Genomic DNA, 17,590 nt, shown 5'->3' with positions numbered 1-17,590 from the left:
ATGTCCCTACCCTCCTGTTTGAAGAGGTTGAGCGGTGTCATAGTTTTGGGGCCCAGCAGCAAGTTGCTGGTATCAGTGCTGCTGTTAGTGCTCTCTATCTCGGTGCAGGTGTCAGATCACTCTATCACGGTGCAGGTGTCCGTGCTCTATATCACGGTGCTGGTGATCATCTCCTGCACCCTCTTCTTTGCCTACCCTTACCTTCCCTCGCCTCCATTGTCTCAAGAGTCCTGAATTGTCAGAATTTCACATATAAAAAAAGAGAATGCTTGTAGTTGTCGATCCCAGATTCACCTCATACATGTGTTATGTCATTGGCCATGTGGTGGGACTATGTGTGCACAGCTAGTAATTATTTTGTGGCTGCAAATATGACCTGTAGATTTGTAAAGTTCGCCATCCTTGTGCTGTGCTGACTTCCTCCTGGGGCTGTATCTCTGCTGTGCATATTATGAGGGGCTCCCACCATCCCTGTGCTATGCTGAATTCCTCCTGGGGCTGCTTATTATGAGGGGCTTCCACCATCCCTGTGCTGTGCTGACTTCCTCCTGGGGCTGTACCTCTGCTGTGCATATTATGAGGGGCTCCCACCATCCCTGTGCTATGCTGAATTCCTCCTGGGGCTGCTTATTATGAGGGGCTTCCACCATCCCTGTGCTGTGCTGACTTCCTCCTGGGGCTGTACCTCTGCTGTGCATATTATGAGGGGGTCCCACCATCCCTGTGATATGCACATTATGAGGGGCTCCCTCCATCCCTGTGCTATGCTGACTTCCTCCTGGGGCTGCTTATAATGAGGGGCTACCACCATCCCTGTGCTATGCTGACTTCCTCCTGGGGCTGTACCTCTGCTGTGCATATTATGAGGGGGTCCCACCATCCCTGTGCTATGCTCATTATGGGGGGCTCCCACCATCCCTGTGCTGTGCTGACTTCCTCCTGGGGCTGCTTATTATGAGGGGCTCCCACCATCACTGTGCTATGCTGACTTACTCCTGGGGCTGTACCTCTGCTGTGCATATTATGAGGGGCTCCCACCATCCCTGTGCTATGCTCATTATGAGGGGCTCCCACCATCCCTGTGCTATGCACATTATGAGGGGCTCCCACCATCCCTGTGCTATGCTGACTTCCTCCTGGGGCTGCTTATTATGAGGGGCTCCCACCATCCCTGTGCTGTGCTGACTTCCTCCTGGGGCTGCTTATTATGAGGGGCTCCCACCATCCCTGTGCTATACTCATTATGAGGGGCTCCCACCATCCCTGTGCTATGCTCATTATGAGGGGCTCCCACCATCCCTGTGCTATGCTCATTATGAGGGGCTCCCACCATCCCTGTGCTATGCTGACTTACTCCTGGGGCTGCTTACGGTGCAGGTGTCAGTGCTGTATAACACGGTGCTGGTGTCAGTGCTGTATATCACGGTGCAGGTGTCATTGCTTTATGTCACGCTGCTGATGTCAGTGCTCTCTATCATGGAGCTGGTGTCAGATCACTCTATCATGGTGCAGGTGTCATTGCTGTATGTCACGCTGCTGATGTCAGTGCTCTCTATCATGGTGCTGGTGTCAGATGACTCTATCACAGTGCAGGTGTCATTGCTGTATGTCACGCTGCTGGTGATCATCTCCTGCACCCTCTTTGCCTACCCTGACCTTCCCTCTCCTCCATTGCCTTCATGCGCTCCACAGTCCTGAATTGTCACAATTTCCCATATAAAAAAAGAATGCTTGTAGTTGTCGATCCCAGATTCACCTCATACATGTGTTATGTCATTGGCCATGTGGTGGGACTATGTTTGCACAGCTAGTAATTATTTTGTGGCTGCAAATTTGACCTGTAGGTTTGCAAAGTTCGCCTCCCATTGAAGTCAATATGACCCGCCGCGAACGTTACGGTTCGCGAACTATCGGCCGCGTTTGCGAAACATCCCATCGGAAATTCGTCCATCTCTAGTGATATCACAAAAATCCTCTGGGAGAGAGTGAACATCAAATGTGTCCTGAAGAAGTGTACAACGAAACATGTAGATGCATTAGGGCTAACATTATGTATCGATTCTTATCTGTATATGTGATTTTTTTTTATTATTTCTTTCATGTCTTTGGTCTTTATACTTTATGTATTTTTCAATAAATGCTAAATATTTTTTGTACTCGCAGTGTTTCTTGTGCCTTTAAAGTCCAACCACAGGTTTTCTTTGAAACCCCTTTTTATTATTTCTCCAATATTCACGGATGAGGCAATGTGAGTGCTTTTTCTTTTCTTATTGGAAATACAGTAATTACATTTGCCTAAATTGTATGGTAAATGTCACATTTTATGGTTAAGCTGGCCATATATGGATCACAATGTAAGCTGATCAGCAGGGACTGTCTGAATATTGATCCATGTATGGGTGAGCTGGTCTATCAATCGGACCGTGTACAATCAGCCTGTTGGGTTTTTCCTGCATGATTAGAGCCACCGGCTATAGCCGGCAACACTGATCATTAGACTTGAAATACCCGCTGGCTTGTATATCATTTTTTGGCATTTTGCCAAGGCACCCCCTGAAACCTGAACACACCCTGATTGGAAAAAGCCGATACATAGCAATTAGAAAATTATTGATGACCTTTCATCAAATATCAACACATTAAATGGATTAGTAGAAGTATTCAGTATTTGATGCTCCATATAATTTGTCATATTTCATTAAAACTGATCAGAGAAAAAGTGATTACCAGGGCTCCTTTCTCTCTCATTCTTTGTCTTTTTCTTAAACAATCTTTTGAAGGATTTTGACACTCTCTGCGCCATCTTTTTGCTCGGTCTTTGCTTTTCTACTTCTGAATCCCAGTCATGTCAGGGAACACCTAGACACAGAGATACATTGTCACTAATGGTTACCATGTTGTCCAGATCCCTCGGAAGTAATATGTCTGAGGATTCATTTCCTGCTGCAGACTGAAATCTTTATGGAACTTTTTATTTTTTATTTTTTTTTTCCAATAAAATTTTTTATTCAAAAAAAAAGTAACATAAATCAGTTACAATAAGAAAGATGTCATATATTTCTCCAGGTAACATAAAATGTACATAATGAAAGATCCAAGCCAGAACATGTTGTAGGTAATTCACATCCATTTGTCGTCAGTTAAGATACAAAAAGCAAAAGAAAAAAAAAAAAAAACATATTCTCCAAACAAAAGGTAGGAAGTGCATTCAGGGAAGATGTGTTAGACATTTTGAATCAGCCATATCAGGATGGACCAAAGGCAGATGTATCCCAATTGTAACGTAGCTGGGGTCAATTCGTGAAGGATGTTTCGGTGGAAGTTCCTACCTAGCCAAGCCAATGGGTACTTATGTTCCATAATAATTCTGCGAGTACATGTAAAAGGGTCGGCTTGGATACCTCAATTTGGGCATCCAAAAAATAACCAGTGGGTTGTGGTAGATATAAAGGACAGGAGGGGTTGTAGGGGGGGGGGAAGAGTCGGGTTAGTAGATTGGGGGGGAGGGGGGGGGTCAGGGTCATGGGAGTGCAAATAAGGAGGGGGGAAGCTAAGAAAGGGTAAAGGGGGTGGATAATGTCTCTTCGGTCTCCACTCTGCACTACACGAGATCTGCCTATTATTGCTTCTGAAAGGCTAGGGTGAAAAAAGAGCTCTTTGTGAAATCTAAGGGTGGTTCTCAGGCCCATCCCTCAAGAAGGAATGGGAGCACCCCGTCACCTAGAGAACAGGGGTAAATACCGGGTCCGTTCTCCTGACGGACATTCATAACGCATTACATGGAATCGCACATTCGCGCATCAAGTTTTGATACCTGTCAGTGGTAAGGAAATGTTTCCAGCAGGCCCATGTCTTGGAGAATTTAGCTGTGGAGTCTCGAGCTATAGCGATGAGCTCCTCCATTTCCGCTATTCCATTAACTTGCTTGAGCCATTCTGAGATTGTTGGGGGGGTGAGGTGAAGCCCAGTGCCTGGGAATGCACATTTTGGCTGCATTAAGCAGGGGCAGGACCAGGGTCCTTCGGTAGTGAAGGGTTGGCATATCAGAGAGATGAAACAGACAGTGAGCTGGGGTGAAGTTAATTGTATATGTTGAAATTGTTTCTGTGAGTTGTCTGACCTGTGCCCAAAATGGTTGTAAAATGGGGCAGTCCCATAGTATGTGAAGTAGAGTACCTGGCGCTTCCGTACATCTCCAACATGTGATAGGGTAGGAAGGGTTATATTTGTGTAAAATCATCGGGGTTCTGTACCAGCCCGTCAGGGATTTATAATTGTTTTCTTGTATGGAGACATTCAGGGAGCCCTTATGTGCTATAGTGTATATATGTTCCCATTGATCCGCCGTTATTTCTAACTGCATTTCTTTTTCCCATGCTTTAGGGGCCTTCCCATCTTTGGCAGATATATTTGCAAATAACATGGCATATGTGTTGGAAATCAAGTGTCATTGGGGTGTTGACTGAGAGCATAGGCTTTCAAATGGGGATAAGCCTCTGGAAACCTTGGCATTTCGGTTTAATGTTTGTAGGAAATGACGAATTTGAAAATAGGACCAATATGGGATAGGAGCTTCAGTGTGGTTGGGGATTAGAGCGAGACGGTCTAGTATTAGATCATTGTGGAAAAAATGATGCGCTAGCATGTCGGGGTGTTGCCATTGCTGCGCTAGGAATTGTGTAGACATGCCGGGGGGGTAGGCAGGGTTCATTCTAATAGGGGTGAGAGGGCCTAGGATAGATGATATGTGTGCCGATTTGCAGATTTCTCTAAAAGATCGGAGGGTCGCGTCGATAAAAGGGTGGTTTTTCCATAGGGGAGAAATGAAAGATGATTCTATACATGGAGATAAATGTAGCGGGACGGGGGAGGTCGAATTTTCCAGAGCAACCCAATCTTTATATCGGCCGTGTACGGCCCAGTCTACAATTCTAGAGAGCTGGCAGGCCCAATAATATTTTCTAAGGTCTGGGAGACCAATGCCTCCTTTTGACTTCGGGCGAGTCAGGACCTCATAGGCAATTCTCTGACATTTATGGCCCCACAGGAATTTCGTAGCCATTCTTTTATAGGATAGAAAGTAGGATGGGGGGAGTCTTATAGGGACGGTTTGTAGAACATAAAGAATGCGTGGGAGGATATTCATTTTGAGTGGAACTTTATAACAATATATCCAAAACTAAACTCCAGAGACAGATAAACTGCTTGTTCCCAATCCATGCAGAGATAAAGGATGTGAATGAATACAACTCGGTCATCATTATTACTATATTATTAAATGTATTTTATATGGAAGAAGTATTTTAACCTCTTGCTGACCAGCCGCTGTCATTATACGGCGGCAGGTCGGCTCTCCTGCACAAATCGGTGTAGCTGTACGGCGGCACATGCAGGCATGATAGCGGGAGGGCGCTCATTGCAAGCTGCCAGAACGTGCCCACGGGTTGGCAGACTCGATGTCCGCTAGCGACCCGCAATCTCCTAGCACAGAGGCAGAATGGAGATCTGTCTTTGTAAACAAGGCGGATCCCCATGTCAGAACAGATGACATGACTGATCTTCTGTTCCCAGGCATCGGGAACAGCGATCTCTGTCATGTCCCTGCCAGCCCATCCTCCACACATTTATAACACACCCAGAGAACACAGTTAACCCCTTGATTGCCTCCTTCCCTGCCAGCGTCACTTTTAGATTGATCATTGCATTTTTATAGCACTGATCAATGTAATAATGTCACTGGTCCCCAAAAAAGTGTCCTTTGGGGTCAGATTTGTCGGCCACAATGTCGCAGTCCTGCTAAAAATCGCAGATCACCGCCATTATTAGTAAAAAAAATAAAAAAAATAAAAGTCCCTAAATCTATCCCATAGTTTGTAAACGCGATAACTTTTGTGCAAACCAATCAATATACGCCTACTGTGAATTTTTTTTACCAATATGTAGAAGAATATATATCGGCCTAGACTGATGAATCAATTTGTTTTTTTCGCTCTTTGTTTATAGCACAAAAAACCCAGAGGTGATCAAATACCACCAAAAGAAAGCTCTATTTGTGGGGAAAGGGTACATCAATTTTGTTTGTATACAACATTGTCAGTTACAACTATGCAGTGCCATATATAAAAAAAATGGTCTGGTCATTAAGGGGGCTAAAGTGGTTAATCTGACCTGGTATTATTCTCCTGCAGAAGAAGCCAATCTGTTAATGTGCTGACAAGGAGCATGCCGATAGGAGGAGAGAGCAGAGTGGCAGAGAGATTAGCTTATCACTGCTGGGGGCGGCACAGTGGTGTAGTGGTTAGCACTCTCACCTAGCAGTAAGAAGGGTCGCTGGTTCAAATCCCAACCACAACACTACCTGCCTGGAGTTTGCATGTTCTCCCTGTGCCTGCGTGGGTTTCCTCCGGGTACTCCGGTTTCCTCCCACAATCCAAAGACATGCAGGTAGGTAATTGGCTTCTGTCAAAAATTGTCCCTAGTATATGAATGGGGACCTAGGATTGTGGGCTCCTTGAGGGTAGGGACAGAAATGAGTGTGTACAGGGATAGGGACAATTGTAGACACTCACTCAGGTTGAACTGGATGGACTGGTGTCTTTATTCAACCTAACTAACTATGAAACTGCTGCTTCTTTCACTGTCCAGTCACAGGAATTTTCCTATGAAAATATACAGGTATATATCTATACTCACATAATTGCACCCCACAAAAACTTTTCCCTGCCCATAGGACATACCTGTACATCCTTGGATGGGAAGGGTGATATCTCGGTCATTGCTGCATCTGCAATATCATTTTTCCTAGCAAATGATTTTGCACATTATAAAAGTAATCCAAGTGCCTATGGAGTCGCTGGATTACTTCTACAGGCAGGGGAAGGGGGTCTACCCTCCTGCTGCCACCTTTACTGAACTCTTCCAGGGAACCCAGTAAGGACACCTTACTGCCACTGTAGGCGATACTCTCTTGTAATGTAATGAGGTAGGTTTGGGACCGGTCTGAATATGTTCTTCCTCTTAGGTTACCGGCCCTTGCCATATTGTTCTTTTTCACATTAACCATTTTAATGCTCTGCTAGAATATCTATCCCTGGCGTGCTTCTTGTATTTCTACACTCCTTTTATATGTGGACTTTCTATACCCTTTAATTGCCAATATTCCCCTTGTGAATTCTAATAATGCATTACGTGATTTGTGACATCACATTCTATGTATATTGGGATGATGCACTTGTTTGCTTTTAATATGACTTTGTTTCTACATCTTGGTTAACTTTTTTTTTTTATAAAGATACAATTATAAAAAAAAATGAAGCCTGCACCATCCCTCACCCCCAGTACTTACCTCTGTAGATGGTTGTCCTTCACTGCCCAAGTAGCTGGTGCCGCAGTCCGGGGTACATTATCCTTCCACCTCTAGATAAAGAGAATTTCAGCTCATCCCATGTAGAAGGCCAAGCCCAGGTCTGCAGGAAAGGGGAAGATTCCATGACTTCACCTTCCTGTATTAATGGATCTCAGTGGTGGACAGTGCTCTGTTTTTTTTTTGGGGGGGGGGGGGGCAGCAAACAAATCACCATTGAAATCCATGCATCCAGTGCCCTGCATGTAGATTAGGGGCTGAGCGCATGGATTGGGGGCCCTAATGGATGGGCTGCCACTGCTGGATCTACTGCATGTTTTTGCATTGGAGTTATGTAGATGTGTGATGGGTGTAAGGTGATCCTGTCACCAGGTCTACACCATAGAAAAAGAGTCATTCTGTAAAAGCCAGTGATGTTCTACACATTACATATAACCACTCACACCAGAGAGAGCAATCATTATCAGATCATTAATAATGGTGAACTCTAAACTGGTGACCTGGAGGGAATTGTAAAGCATTGCCTATGGAAAATCTACAGTAAGGAAGTATGTTGTGTGTTGCAGTTTTAGGACTTGACATTATGGATCAGTTAGAAGCTGATTGGCTGCCATGCAGAGCTGCACTAGTTTTTGTACTCTCCAGTTTTAGTAAATCAACCCCATTGGGTGTCCATTTACTCGGCACAATCTCATCTTTTATATTGTACCAACAATCGGGTAACATATTGCATTTCTGTGCCCTAAAATTAACTTTAGTGTGTTTTCTACTGAAATTTTGTGGTTGATAAACTGTTTGTGCTAATAATGTGTTGTATAATAAATTGAAATTACCACCATTTTATTCTCCAGGGTCTCTTCTTTTTGTAAATATCAGTTTTAGTGGTTTTGATTAATCAGGCCTGAATATTTTTAAACGTGTGTACAAAAATAGAATTGCTCTGGCAGCAAAATTATTCAAATGATACTACAGCCCGATTCTACTGAAAGACCCAACCTTTTTCTGACACGTTTTGTTTGCAAGTAAAAATCTGTATCTTATGCTGGAAAATTACTTAGGACCCCGAAACACGATATATATTTTTTTGCAGAGGCCCTAGGGAATAAAATGGCGGTCATTACAATTTTTTTTATGGCACGCGGTTTTTGTGCAGAAGTTTTTCAAAAGCAATTTTGGGGAAAAAGTACACTTCAATTTAACAAAAAAAAAAAAAAAACACAATGTATACCCCATTTTCTTGTACAATGTGAAAGATGATGTTACAGCGAGTAAATACCCAACATGTCATGCTTTACAATTGCTTGTGGAATGGCGCCAAACTATGGTACTTAATCTCCAGAAGCGACACTTTAAAATTCTCTACAGATTACTAGTTTAGCTTTACAGAGGGGGTCTAGCACTAGAATTATTGCACTCGTTCGTGGTGATACCTCACATGTGCGGTGCGATCAATGGTGACATATGTGGGTGTGACCTATATATGCATTCACCACTGCTTGTGAGCACGGGGGAGCGGGGGCTTTTTACATTTTTTTAAATCATTTTTTAAATTGTATTACTTTTGCACTGTTCTTTAAAAAAAATTGATCCATTTATTGCTGTCACAAAAAAATTAAGCATTCCTTGTGATAACAATACAGCATGACAGGTCCTTCCCCGTGGCGTCAGAGGGGGTGGGGTCACCCAGTTACATCACTGGGTGGCCCCGCCCTCAGTTATAGAAGAGCTGTCACAGCGAAGATTCATCAGTCGGCGGGAGCCTCCCATGGAGGCGGATCGGTTGCAGGCTTTTTTTTTTCGGTCCGTTGGGTGGCGTGAACTTACTTTGTAGGACATTTTTATTTTATTTTTTTAAGAAAGGAATTGTCCCAAGCTGTCTCTTGTCTTTTTTACCATGTTGACACATTTTTGTGAAATGTTAGGGCTACTTGGACCTAGTGACCATTTCTCACAGGGGGGAGGCCAGGATCTGGGGGTCCCCTTGTTAAAGGGGGCTTCCAGATTTGGATAAGCCCCCCACCCACAGGCCCCCACAACCACCAGGCAAGGGTTGTGGGGGTGAGGCCCTTGTCCCCATCATATTATTGGTGGTGGTCAGATGGCTGGCTGAGTGACTGGCTAGGTGGGGGCTGCTCCCCCCCAAGAAATTTGAGCACCAGCCGCCACTGCTGTGTACTCTGCAAATGCAGTTGCACTCAACTTCCCCACACCTCAGTAAATGTGGTGAAGCTCTGCTGATTTCCATCATCCAAATTGTGTTCAATATGTTTTTAAAAATGTTTGCACCTGATTGGATATTCTTAAAGTGAAGCTTTACCACGTTTACAAAAGAAAATTAGTGCAACTGCATTTGCAATGTACACAGTCTCTATGCATTTAGTAAATCCACCCCAAATTCTCCTTACTGCACAGCCTGCAAAGGGGGTCTATGACTAGTGACAGGGGGCTCCATTCACTAAAGGATATCACATGAGATAATTGAATCACGTGACACATTTTTCCCCAATTATCTCATGCTGAAAATGTCAATTCACTATCACCTTATGACTTATTGTTTACAAACCAAAACCACTCTGTAAATACCTCCTCAAAATGGTGTTAATGTCAATTCACAGAAAGAAATAGATAAATGCATGCGGTAATTAAGTAGTGGTCCAGGCATGCAGTAATTAACCACTTCTGGACTGCCCACCACACATATATGGCGTCAGGGCGGACCGACTGCGCTAAACAACGTGGACACAGCAAGAGACAATCAGCATTTTCGGCAGATGCAATGTCCACCGATCATTAACAGGAGAGGCAGAATGGTTGTCTGCCTATGTAAACAAGGCAGATCACTGTTCTGTCAGACAGGAAGAGAGAGATCTTGTGTTTTTTTTAAACAGGAACACAGATCTCTCTCTTCCTCCAGGTAAGCACTTCCCCCTCAGTTAGAATTCACTTCCTAGGAGCACACTTAACACTTTGATTGCCCCTGATCTTAACACCGTCCCTGCCAGTGTCATTAGTACAGCAACAGTGCATTTTTTAGCACTGATCTCTGTATTAGTGTCACCGGTCCCCCAAAAATTTCACTTAATATCTGATTTGTCCACCGCAATTGCAGTCCTGCAAAAAATCACTGAGTAAACTAAAAAGGCCATAATTTGTAGACGCTATATCTTTTGCACAAGCCAATCAATATACGCTTATTGGGATTGTTCGAACCAAAAATATGTATCAGAATACATATTGGCCTAAATTGATTAAGAAATTAGATTTTGTACATATTTTTATTGGATGAATATTATAGCTGAAATAAAAAAAATTCTTGATTCTTAGCCACTTCAGCCCTGGACCATTTTGCTGGCCAAAGACCAGACCACTTTTTGCAATTCGGCACTGCGTCGCTTTAATTGACAATTGTGCGGTCCTGTGACGTGGCTCCAAAACAAAATTAACGTTTTTTTTTTCCACAAATAGAGCTTTCTTTTGGTGGTATTTGATCACCCCTGCGGTTTTTATTTTTTGCGCTATAAACAAAAATAGATCGACAATTTTGAAAAAAAGCATCATTTTTTTACTTTTTGTTATAATAAAAAATATATAAGAAAACATTATTTTTCCTCAGTTTAGGCCGATACGTATTCTTCTACATATTTTTAGTTAAAAAAAAAAAAAAAAAAAAATCGCAACAAGCAATTATTGATTGGTTTGCGCAAAAGTTAAAGCGTTTACAAAATAGGGGATAGTTTTATAGCATTTTTATTAATATTTTTTTTTTACTATTAATTGCGGCGATCAGCGATTTTTATTGTGACTGCGACATTATGGCAGACACATCGGACATTTTTGGGACCATTGTCATTTATGCAGCAATCACTGCTATATAAATGCAGAGATTCCTGTGTAAATGACACTGGCAGTGAAGGGGTTAACCAGTGGGTGGCAGTGTAGGGGTTAAGTGTTCCTAGGTGTGTGTTACTAACTGTTGGGGGCTGGGCTTTCATTTAGTGAACACTGATCTCTGCTCCAATCACATGGAGCAGAAATCAGCATTACTAATTGCTAGGCAGAATGGGGAGATGCTGTTTACAATGATATCTCTCCGTTCAGCCGCCCCGTGAGACTATTGCGGGTATGCCCGCAGCGATCAAGTCCACGGGACCCGCGACCGGACTCACGGGGGTCCCGACCAGCACCAGCTGTCGCGCTCGTGATGGCAGGGCGGCAAAGTTAAAGGGATGTAAAAGGTACGCCCATTTGTCTGCCCGTGCCATTCTGCCGACGTACATCGGCGTGCGCTGGTCGGGAACCGGTTAATCAATTTTTACAGTTGCAATTATGGTAAAAATGTCACTGGCGGTGAAGGGGTTAACACTAGGGGGCGATGAAGGGGTTAACTGTGTAACCTAGGAGCAGATTCTAACTGAAGGGGGAGGGACTAACTACAGGAAGTGACAGATCGTGATTCCTAGCTAATAGGAACACACGATCGGTCACTCCTGTCAGAACAGAACAGGGAAGTATGTGTTTACACGCACTCGTCCCTGTTCTGTGTCTCCAGCTGACGATCGCTTGTGGCCGGTGGTCTCGCGGGGCTACCCGGGCCCCACAAGATCACATACAGTAATGTAATTTTGCGCAGGGGAGCCAACCTGCGATAGTAAAACTGCGGCGGCTGGTACGGAAGCGGTTAAAAAAGTTTTTCTTTTTTTTTGTTTATTCATTTATTTTAGTCTTGTTTTGTTCATGCGGAAAAATTGTTAGGTTTAGTCCACCTGAAAGGAGGGGCATTGGCTATGTCCTCAATTAGCAGCTGAATACATTTTGTTTAAGACAAGAGTTGGTAGAAGTCATTCTAGCCGCTGGAGTTATTGAAGTTTTTTTCTTTCTTTTTATTTTCATTCAGGTGGAAAAGGTTCCAAAAGGTTTAGGCTTGGTCCACCTGAAAGGGGAGTTAGTACATAGGTCTTAAGGTAGAGATAAATGCAGTTTTTTTTTCATTTAAATTGAGAATTTGTGAGAAGCAATATTCCCCATGGTCATTTTTTATTATTTTACCATGGGGATCCATTTTAGAGTGGGTTCACCCTAAAGAAATCATGGGTGATCCATAATTTGTGGCAAAAGCCAGGAATATTAGGTTCCTGGGTTCCAAGGAGGGAACTATAAGTAAACATAGCAAGCTAGCAGATATTGTGGATAAGAATTTGATTCTGCTCTTGTTTTTCACTTCCAGAGTCCTGGTGGAGCGAGATTGGAGAGGTTTCTGGAACAGAGATGAAAGATGTTCATCTGGTTGGCAGTTTGTCTGTGCCACACCACACCACACATTTGTTCTGATAAACATTCAGGGGAGAAGGGACAAACAAAAAGATTCAGATTAATACTTACAATATAAGGTTTCTTTTTCTTATGGACAATTTAGCATTAATGCTGAATCTGAAAGACTTTGCCCAACAATGAGACTTGTGAAACATTTTGCCAGAGTCTCTCCTGTGATTTATGAATGCAAATGTAGATGAGGGGTGTATTTAGCACTACATTGGGGGTAATAGAAGCTGGGATGGGTGTTGTTAATGGAGTGGACATTGGTGTCCTGAGGAACAAACTCTCAGCCATGCTTTGTTACTCAGAAAGATTGGTGGCATCCTTAATAACATTCAGCAAAGTCACATAAACACACAGGTTAAAGTGGCTCTGGATTTTATCAACCATGGTGAGAGGTTGGTAGAGAGTGTGATGGTACAGGACAGAAATCTGTCATGGGCTCTGGCATGTATGCAGGGGCAGGTGAAGGCATCAACCAACTTCAAGCTGATTGTACAGTCTCTGTATGAGGGGCAGTGGCCTTATAAGGTAGCATCACAGCTCAGGAAGATTTGGCCAAAACACATCTCTTCCAGTAATCCAAGGTGGTGGTCGAAAGCCTGGATGGGCTGTGCTAGTTTGGATTATGAGAGATGTTATGTTTCCTCATTAATCCCATATACAGAAGACTCAGTCTGTGTATTCTGTGGTATCAATGGGCTTACTGACTGGGGATTCTACCTTGCTGCATCTGAGGCTAAATTACCCACATGTGATCAGAGAGTGTGGAAGCTGGAGGCAGGCTGATATTTCCCTCTGTCGGAAGCATGACCATGATGTCCTTTGTGTGCCAATTCAATACACGGTGGTGAACGAGAAATGTTGGGATGATATTTCACTCTGGGTTCTGGATAGAGAGATCACTGCTGGGAAGGAAGCATCTGGGTATTATTTGGGACAAGTTTGTTTCTTTGTCCTAAAGGATACACTGTAACATTAGTCATGGGGCTAGGGTGTTTCTTGACTATAACAGTAGGTAGAGGTGCATGGTATACCCTGGGCATGGTCTCTGAAATCCAGGCACAGGGATGGAATTTTGTGGGTTTGTCATTGTTTCAAGATGTGTGTTGTTGGACTCCCATTAATCTATGCAAGCTGAGGGACAAATTGACGGTAGGGTCTCTTCGTACAAGTCAGAGGCTTTGCTGCCAATTAAGAGCCCTTAAATACAGCTGTCATGCCAAAATTGCAGTAGGAAAGGCCATTGTGAGCAAGTCTGCCTGATCCCGATCTGTATTTACGGTAAAGGGTTATCGGAGGTTGGGAGCGGGATGCATAATTTGATGGGTCACATCATGCATATATTATGGTAATAGGTTGATTTATGTTATGGTATAGTGTGACATATGTGTATTTTAGGTTAATAATATGGGTGATTAAGGCCCTCCTCGAGACTCTGTATCTTAAAGCTGGTTAATATGTTGCTCTAAATGTGTGCTGGTGAATGGTGAGTGAATGAATACCCTTGCTTGTATTGCATTCCGTCCTGAAGATACCGGAAAGGAGAAGACACAGAATAGTGACATGGAAGCTGTCGCTGAAGAATGATGTTAGTGTGTCACTCAGTGGCAAAGCTGCACATGTTGGGAAGCACAATACGTTAAGAGCATTATGGACTGTTCCATAGGAGCTGTTTCTGTAGCACATGTTGAGAAGCACAACACATTAAGACAGTTATGACTGTTCCACAGGTATTCATTTGGAAACACATGCTGGGAAGCGCAACATGTTAAGACAGTTATGGACTGTTCCATATGAGCTGTGTCTGAAGAAGGGTGATATGTGCCCTTTAGGTGCAAAGCGACCCATGTTGGAAGGCAACATGGTTTAGTATCATTTTCTGGAGTTTTTCCGGTTGATACAACCAAGTTGGAATGCAACAGGTTGCACATCAAAACTTTGTAGAACAAAAGCCTGGCTCCTGATTGACTACTGTGCTAACATTATTTAAGCAAGCCTCAAAATGGACCATGGGTGACAAGATGATTGATGAATGTCCTCCTACCGAAGATCAAAGTGCCAGCTAAGACTGAAGGACCCAGGTCACATAGCGATGATACATGGACAAATGCTGCCTCTAGAGGCCAATACAGCAGGATGGACAGAAATCTAATATATGGAGAAAGACTGCCCTGGAACTATTTTCCTTAGAAACCTAAATGAGCAGGCAATGGGGATGGGGTCTGGATGGTGTATGGATGAAGTTTAAAAAGTGCACACAGAAGGGAAGTCATCCCTTTTCACTCTTGACACTTGCCTGATGGTTCTCCGAGCCTCATGGCTCAATGTTACCATCCTGAGCCCAGCTTATGAGACCGAGCCTAGGGGGGCAGCCTTGCAATAAGTATCATTGATGTTCTTTTGTTATAGGCTTTGTGTTATCTTCCTTTAGTGTTTTCATGCTAACATTTTCCTATTTTCTTGGGAAATAAATAAGGCATTGTTTTACTAAGCAGTGTGTTTGTTTGTTTGTTTTCATAGCCAACCTTAGATCATTAGGCTTATCAACAGTGACATTATTAGAGTTTTAGTAGACTAGCTAACAATAGGAATAGACAAGTCAATACATATATGCAATAAATAGAGGGAATCCGTAAACCACCCTCGGAATATATTTATTGTAGAATTTATTTCAGAAGTGCTGCCCATTCATTCCAATGAGCAGGGCATTTTGAGAGTGCTAAACACAGAGCTCCCAACCCACCCCAAAGATGTTGCTTGCAGGTCTTTTCCCCAACGTCCCACAAGCGCACCGCCCTGGTGTGAAAAGTCACACTGAAATGAAGGGGGGTGGTTTTCAGGTGCTATTTCTAGTGTGAAAATTCCCTTAGTGCGAAAGTGGTCTAAGGCTTATATATACGTATAATGGAGGTTGCGCTAACTTTTGTTTGCTATGATGGTATCTTATTTCCAAGGGCAAATTCCATAAAATACACTGATATCACTACCAGCTAAACCACCACTTTTGCAGGTGATAAAATTAGGAAAGAAAAAAACTATATATATTGTGACAGAGCGAGGCTCTGTCCCTGTGAAATTGGAGGAAAACAAGACACAGACACAGAGTTTGCATATCTGCGGACTGCAAGACTACAGAGTGTAGCTTTTAAATGGAGAAAACTGCTCTGTCAGTTTTCTCCAGGTTTTGCTAGCTCCAGATGGGATTCTGTAGTTTGGAGATCCCTGAGTTATGGGTGGGACGGGATCTCCAACCCTGTGTCCGGGTCTTGGTGATAACGAGCAGGGTGTGTGCCCAGCTGCACATAGGCCATATAAATGAAGGGCTGTTGGTGGAGGATGGTGGTGTGTGAGCAGCTTGCTGCTTGAAGCTGTGTGCGTCCAAGGAGCCGTGTGCTGTTGTTGAAGGGTTTGAAGCTGTGTGCGTCCAAGGAGCCGTGTGCTGTTGTTGAAGGGTTTGAAGCTGTGTGCGTCCAAGCAGTTTGTCGGACGGCGCAAGTACCTATAGCAGCACTACTGCTGAAGAGTAGCCAGGTGGGCTAGCATTTTCGTTTGGATTTTGCTGTATTTAATTTAAGCTTGGACCCCTGCGTGGGATTACTGGATGGACTAATATTTTGTTTTCTTCTAATAAACGTGGGCTACCAGGCCCTTAACCATCAACGCCTGCCTGATGTGGACTAAAAAATGCATCTACCAATTGAGCTAATCACCCCAATATCACAATATATATATATATATATATATATGTGGAGGAACTACCGCTATGGGGCCCGCAGCTGATCTAGGGCCCAGTGAGTATTGTTGCTAAGCGGGTGCGGGCCGCACCGGGTGACACCCGCCAGCGGGGTGACACACACCAGGTAGCGACAGCCGCACCACTAGCACCTCTGCCTTCTGTGCTCGAGCGCAGGCTGAGGGACTCAGCGGCGCAGACCTAAGCCACCTCCCCTCCTCTCTGTTTACATCCACAGAGAAGGAGGAGCATGCGCTCGAGCCTCGAGGAACACACACAACGCTGTATAGGGAGACTGTCAGCGCTGTTGTAAGGTATGTAAGGGAGGGTAGGGGGGTCTGCACTACTGAGGGGAGCCTGCACTACTGGGGGGGGTCTGCACTGAGGGGGTCCTGCACTGAGGGGGGTCTGGTCTGCACTACTGAGGGGGGTCTGCACTACTGAGGGGGGGGTCTGCACTACTGAGGGGGGGGCTGCACTACTGAGGGAGGGTCTGCACTACTGAGGGAGGGTCTGCACTACTGAGGGGAGGGGCTGCACTACTGAGGGGGAGCCTGCACTACTGAGGGAGGGTCTGCATTACTGAGGGGGGGTCTGCACTGAGGGGGAGCCTGCACTACTGAGGGGGAGCCTGCACTACTGAGGGAGGGCCTGCACTGCTGGGTGATCTACACTACTGAGGGGGTTGTCTGCAAAGCTGGGGGGGTCTGTACTACTGGGAGGGTCCTGCACTGAGGGGGGTCTATAATGGGGGTGTGTGTACTAAGGGGGATGTCTGCATTGCTTGGGGGTCTGCACTGAGGTGGGGGGTGTCTGTACTGATGGGGGTCTGCACTTGGGTGGGGGGGTCTGCACTTGGGTGGGGGTCTGTACTGCTGGGGGGGTCTGTACTGATGGGGGGTCTGCACTAAGTGGGGTGTATGTACTAAGGGGGTGTCTGCACTGCTGGGGGGTCGGTACTACTGAGGGGGTCTGCACTGAGAAAGGTGGGTCTGCACTGCTGGGGGTGTCCTGCACTGAGGGTGGTGTCTGCACTGAGGGGGGGCCTGTACTGATGGGGATATGCATGTGTGTCCTTCAGGGGCTGCATACAGTATACTGCATACTTTGTTGGTTGAAATTAATATAAGCTTTTGCCTGGGTACTGTGCTACATGAGTGTGGTAATCTGTTGTTCAC

General features: G+C 44.5%; 1 protein-coding gene across 7 annotated transcripts in view; it reads right to left on the bottom strand.

Annotated features, from left to right (window-relative positions):
• LOC143942800 (NACHT, LRR and PYD domains-containing protein 3-like) overlaps positions 1-17,590 on the bottom strand; it is a 415,453-nt gene that overhangs the window by 374,024 nt on the left and 23,839 nt on the right. For all 7 annotated transcript variants that reach the window (XM_077464200.1, XM_077464197.1, XM_077464199.1 and 4 more), the window contains exon 2: positions 2,728-2,859. In XM_077464200.1, the coding sequence (XP_077320326.1) occupies positions 2,728-2,803 (76 nt within the window). In that variant the 5' untranslated portion in view covers positions 2,804-2,859. The remainder of the gene's footprint in view (positions 1-2,727; positions 2,860-17,590) is intronic.

Source organism: Lithobates pipiens, unplaced genomic scaffold (genome assembly GCF_037356315.1).
Source record: "Lithobates pipiens isolate NorthernLeopardFrog02 unplaced genomic scaffold, aLitPip1_a1.2 Scaffold_30, whole genome shotgun sequence".
In the NCBI taxonomy this organism is placed as follows: Eukaryota; Metazoa; Chordata; class Amphibia; order Anura; family Ranidae; genus Lithobates; species Lithobates pipiens.
The sequence above is the reverse complement of the archived record's forward strand: the minus strand, read 5'-3'. Positions and strand labels throughout refer to the sequence as shown.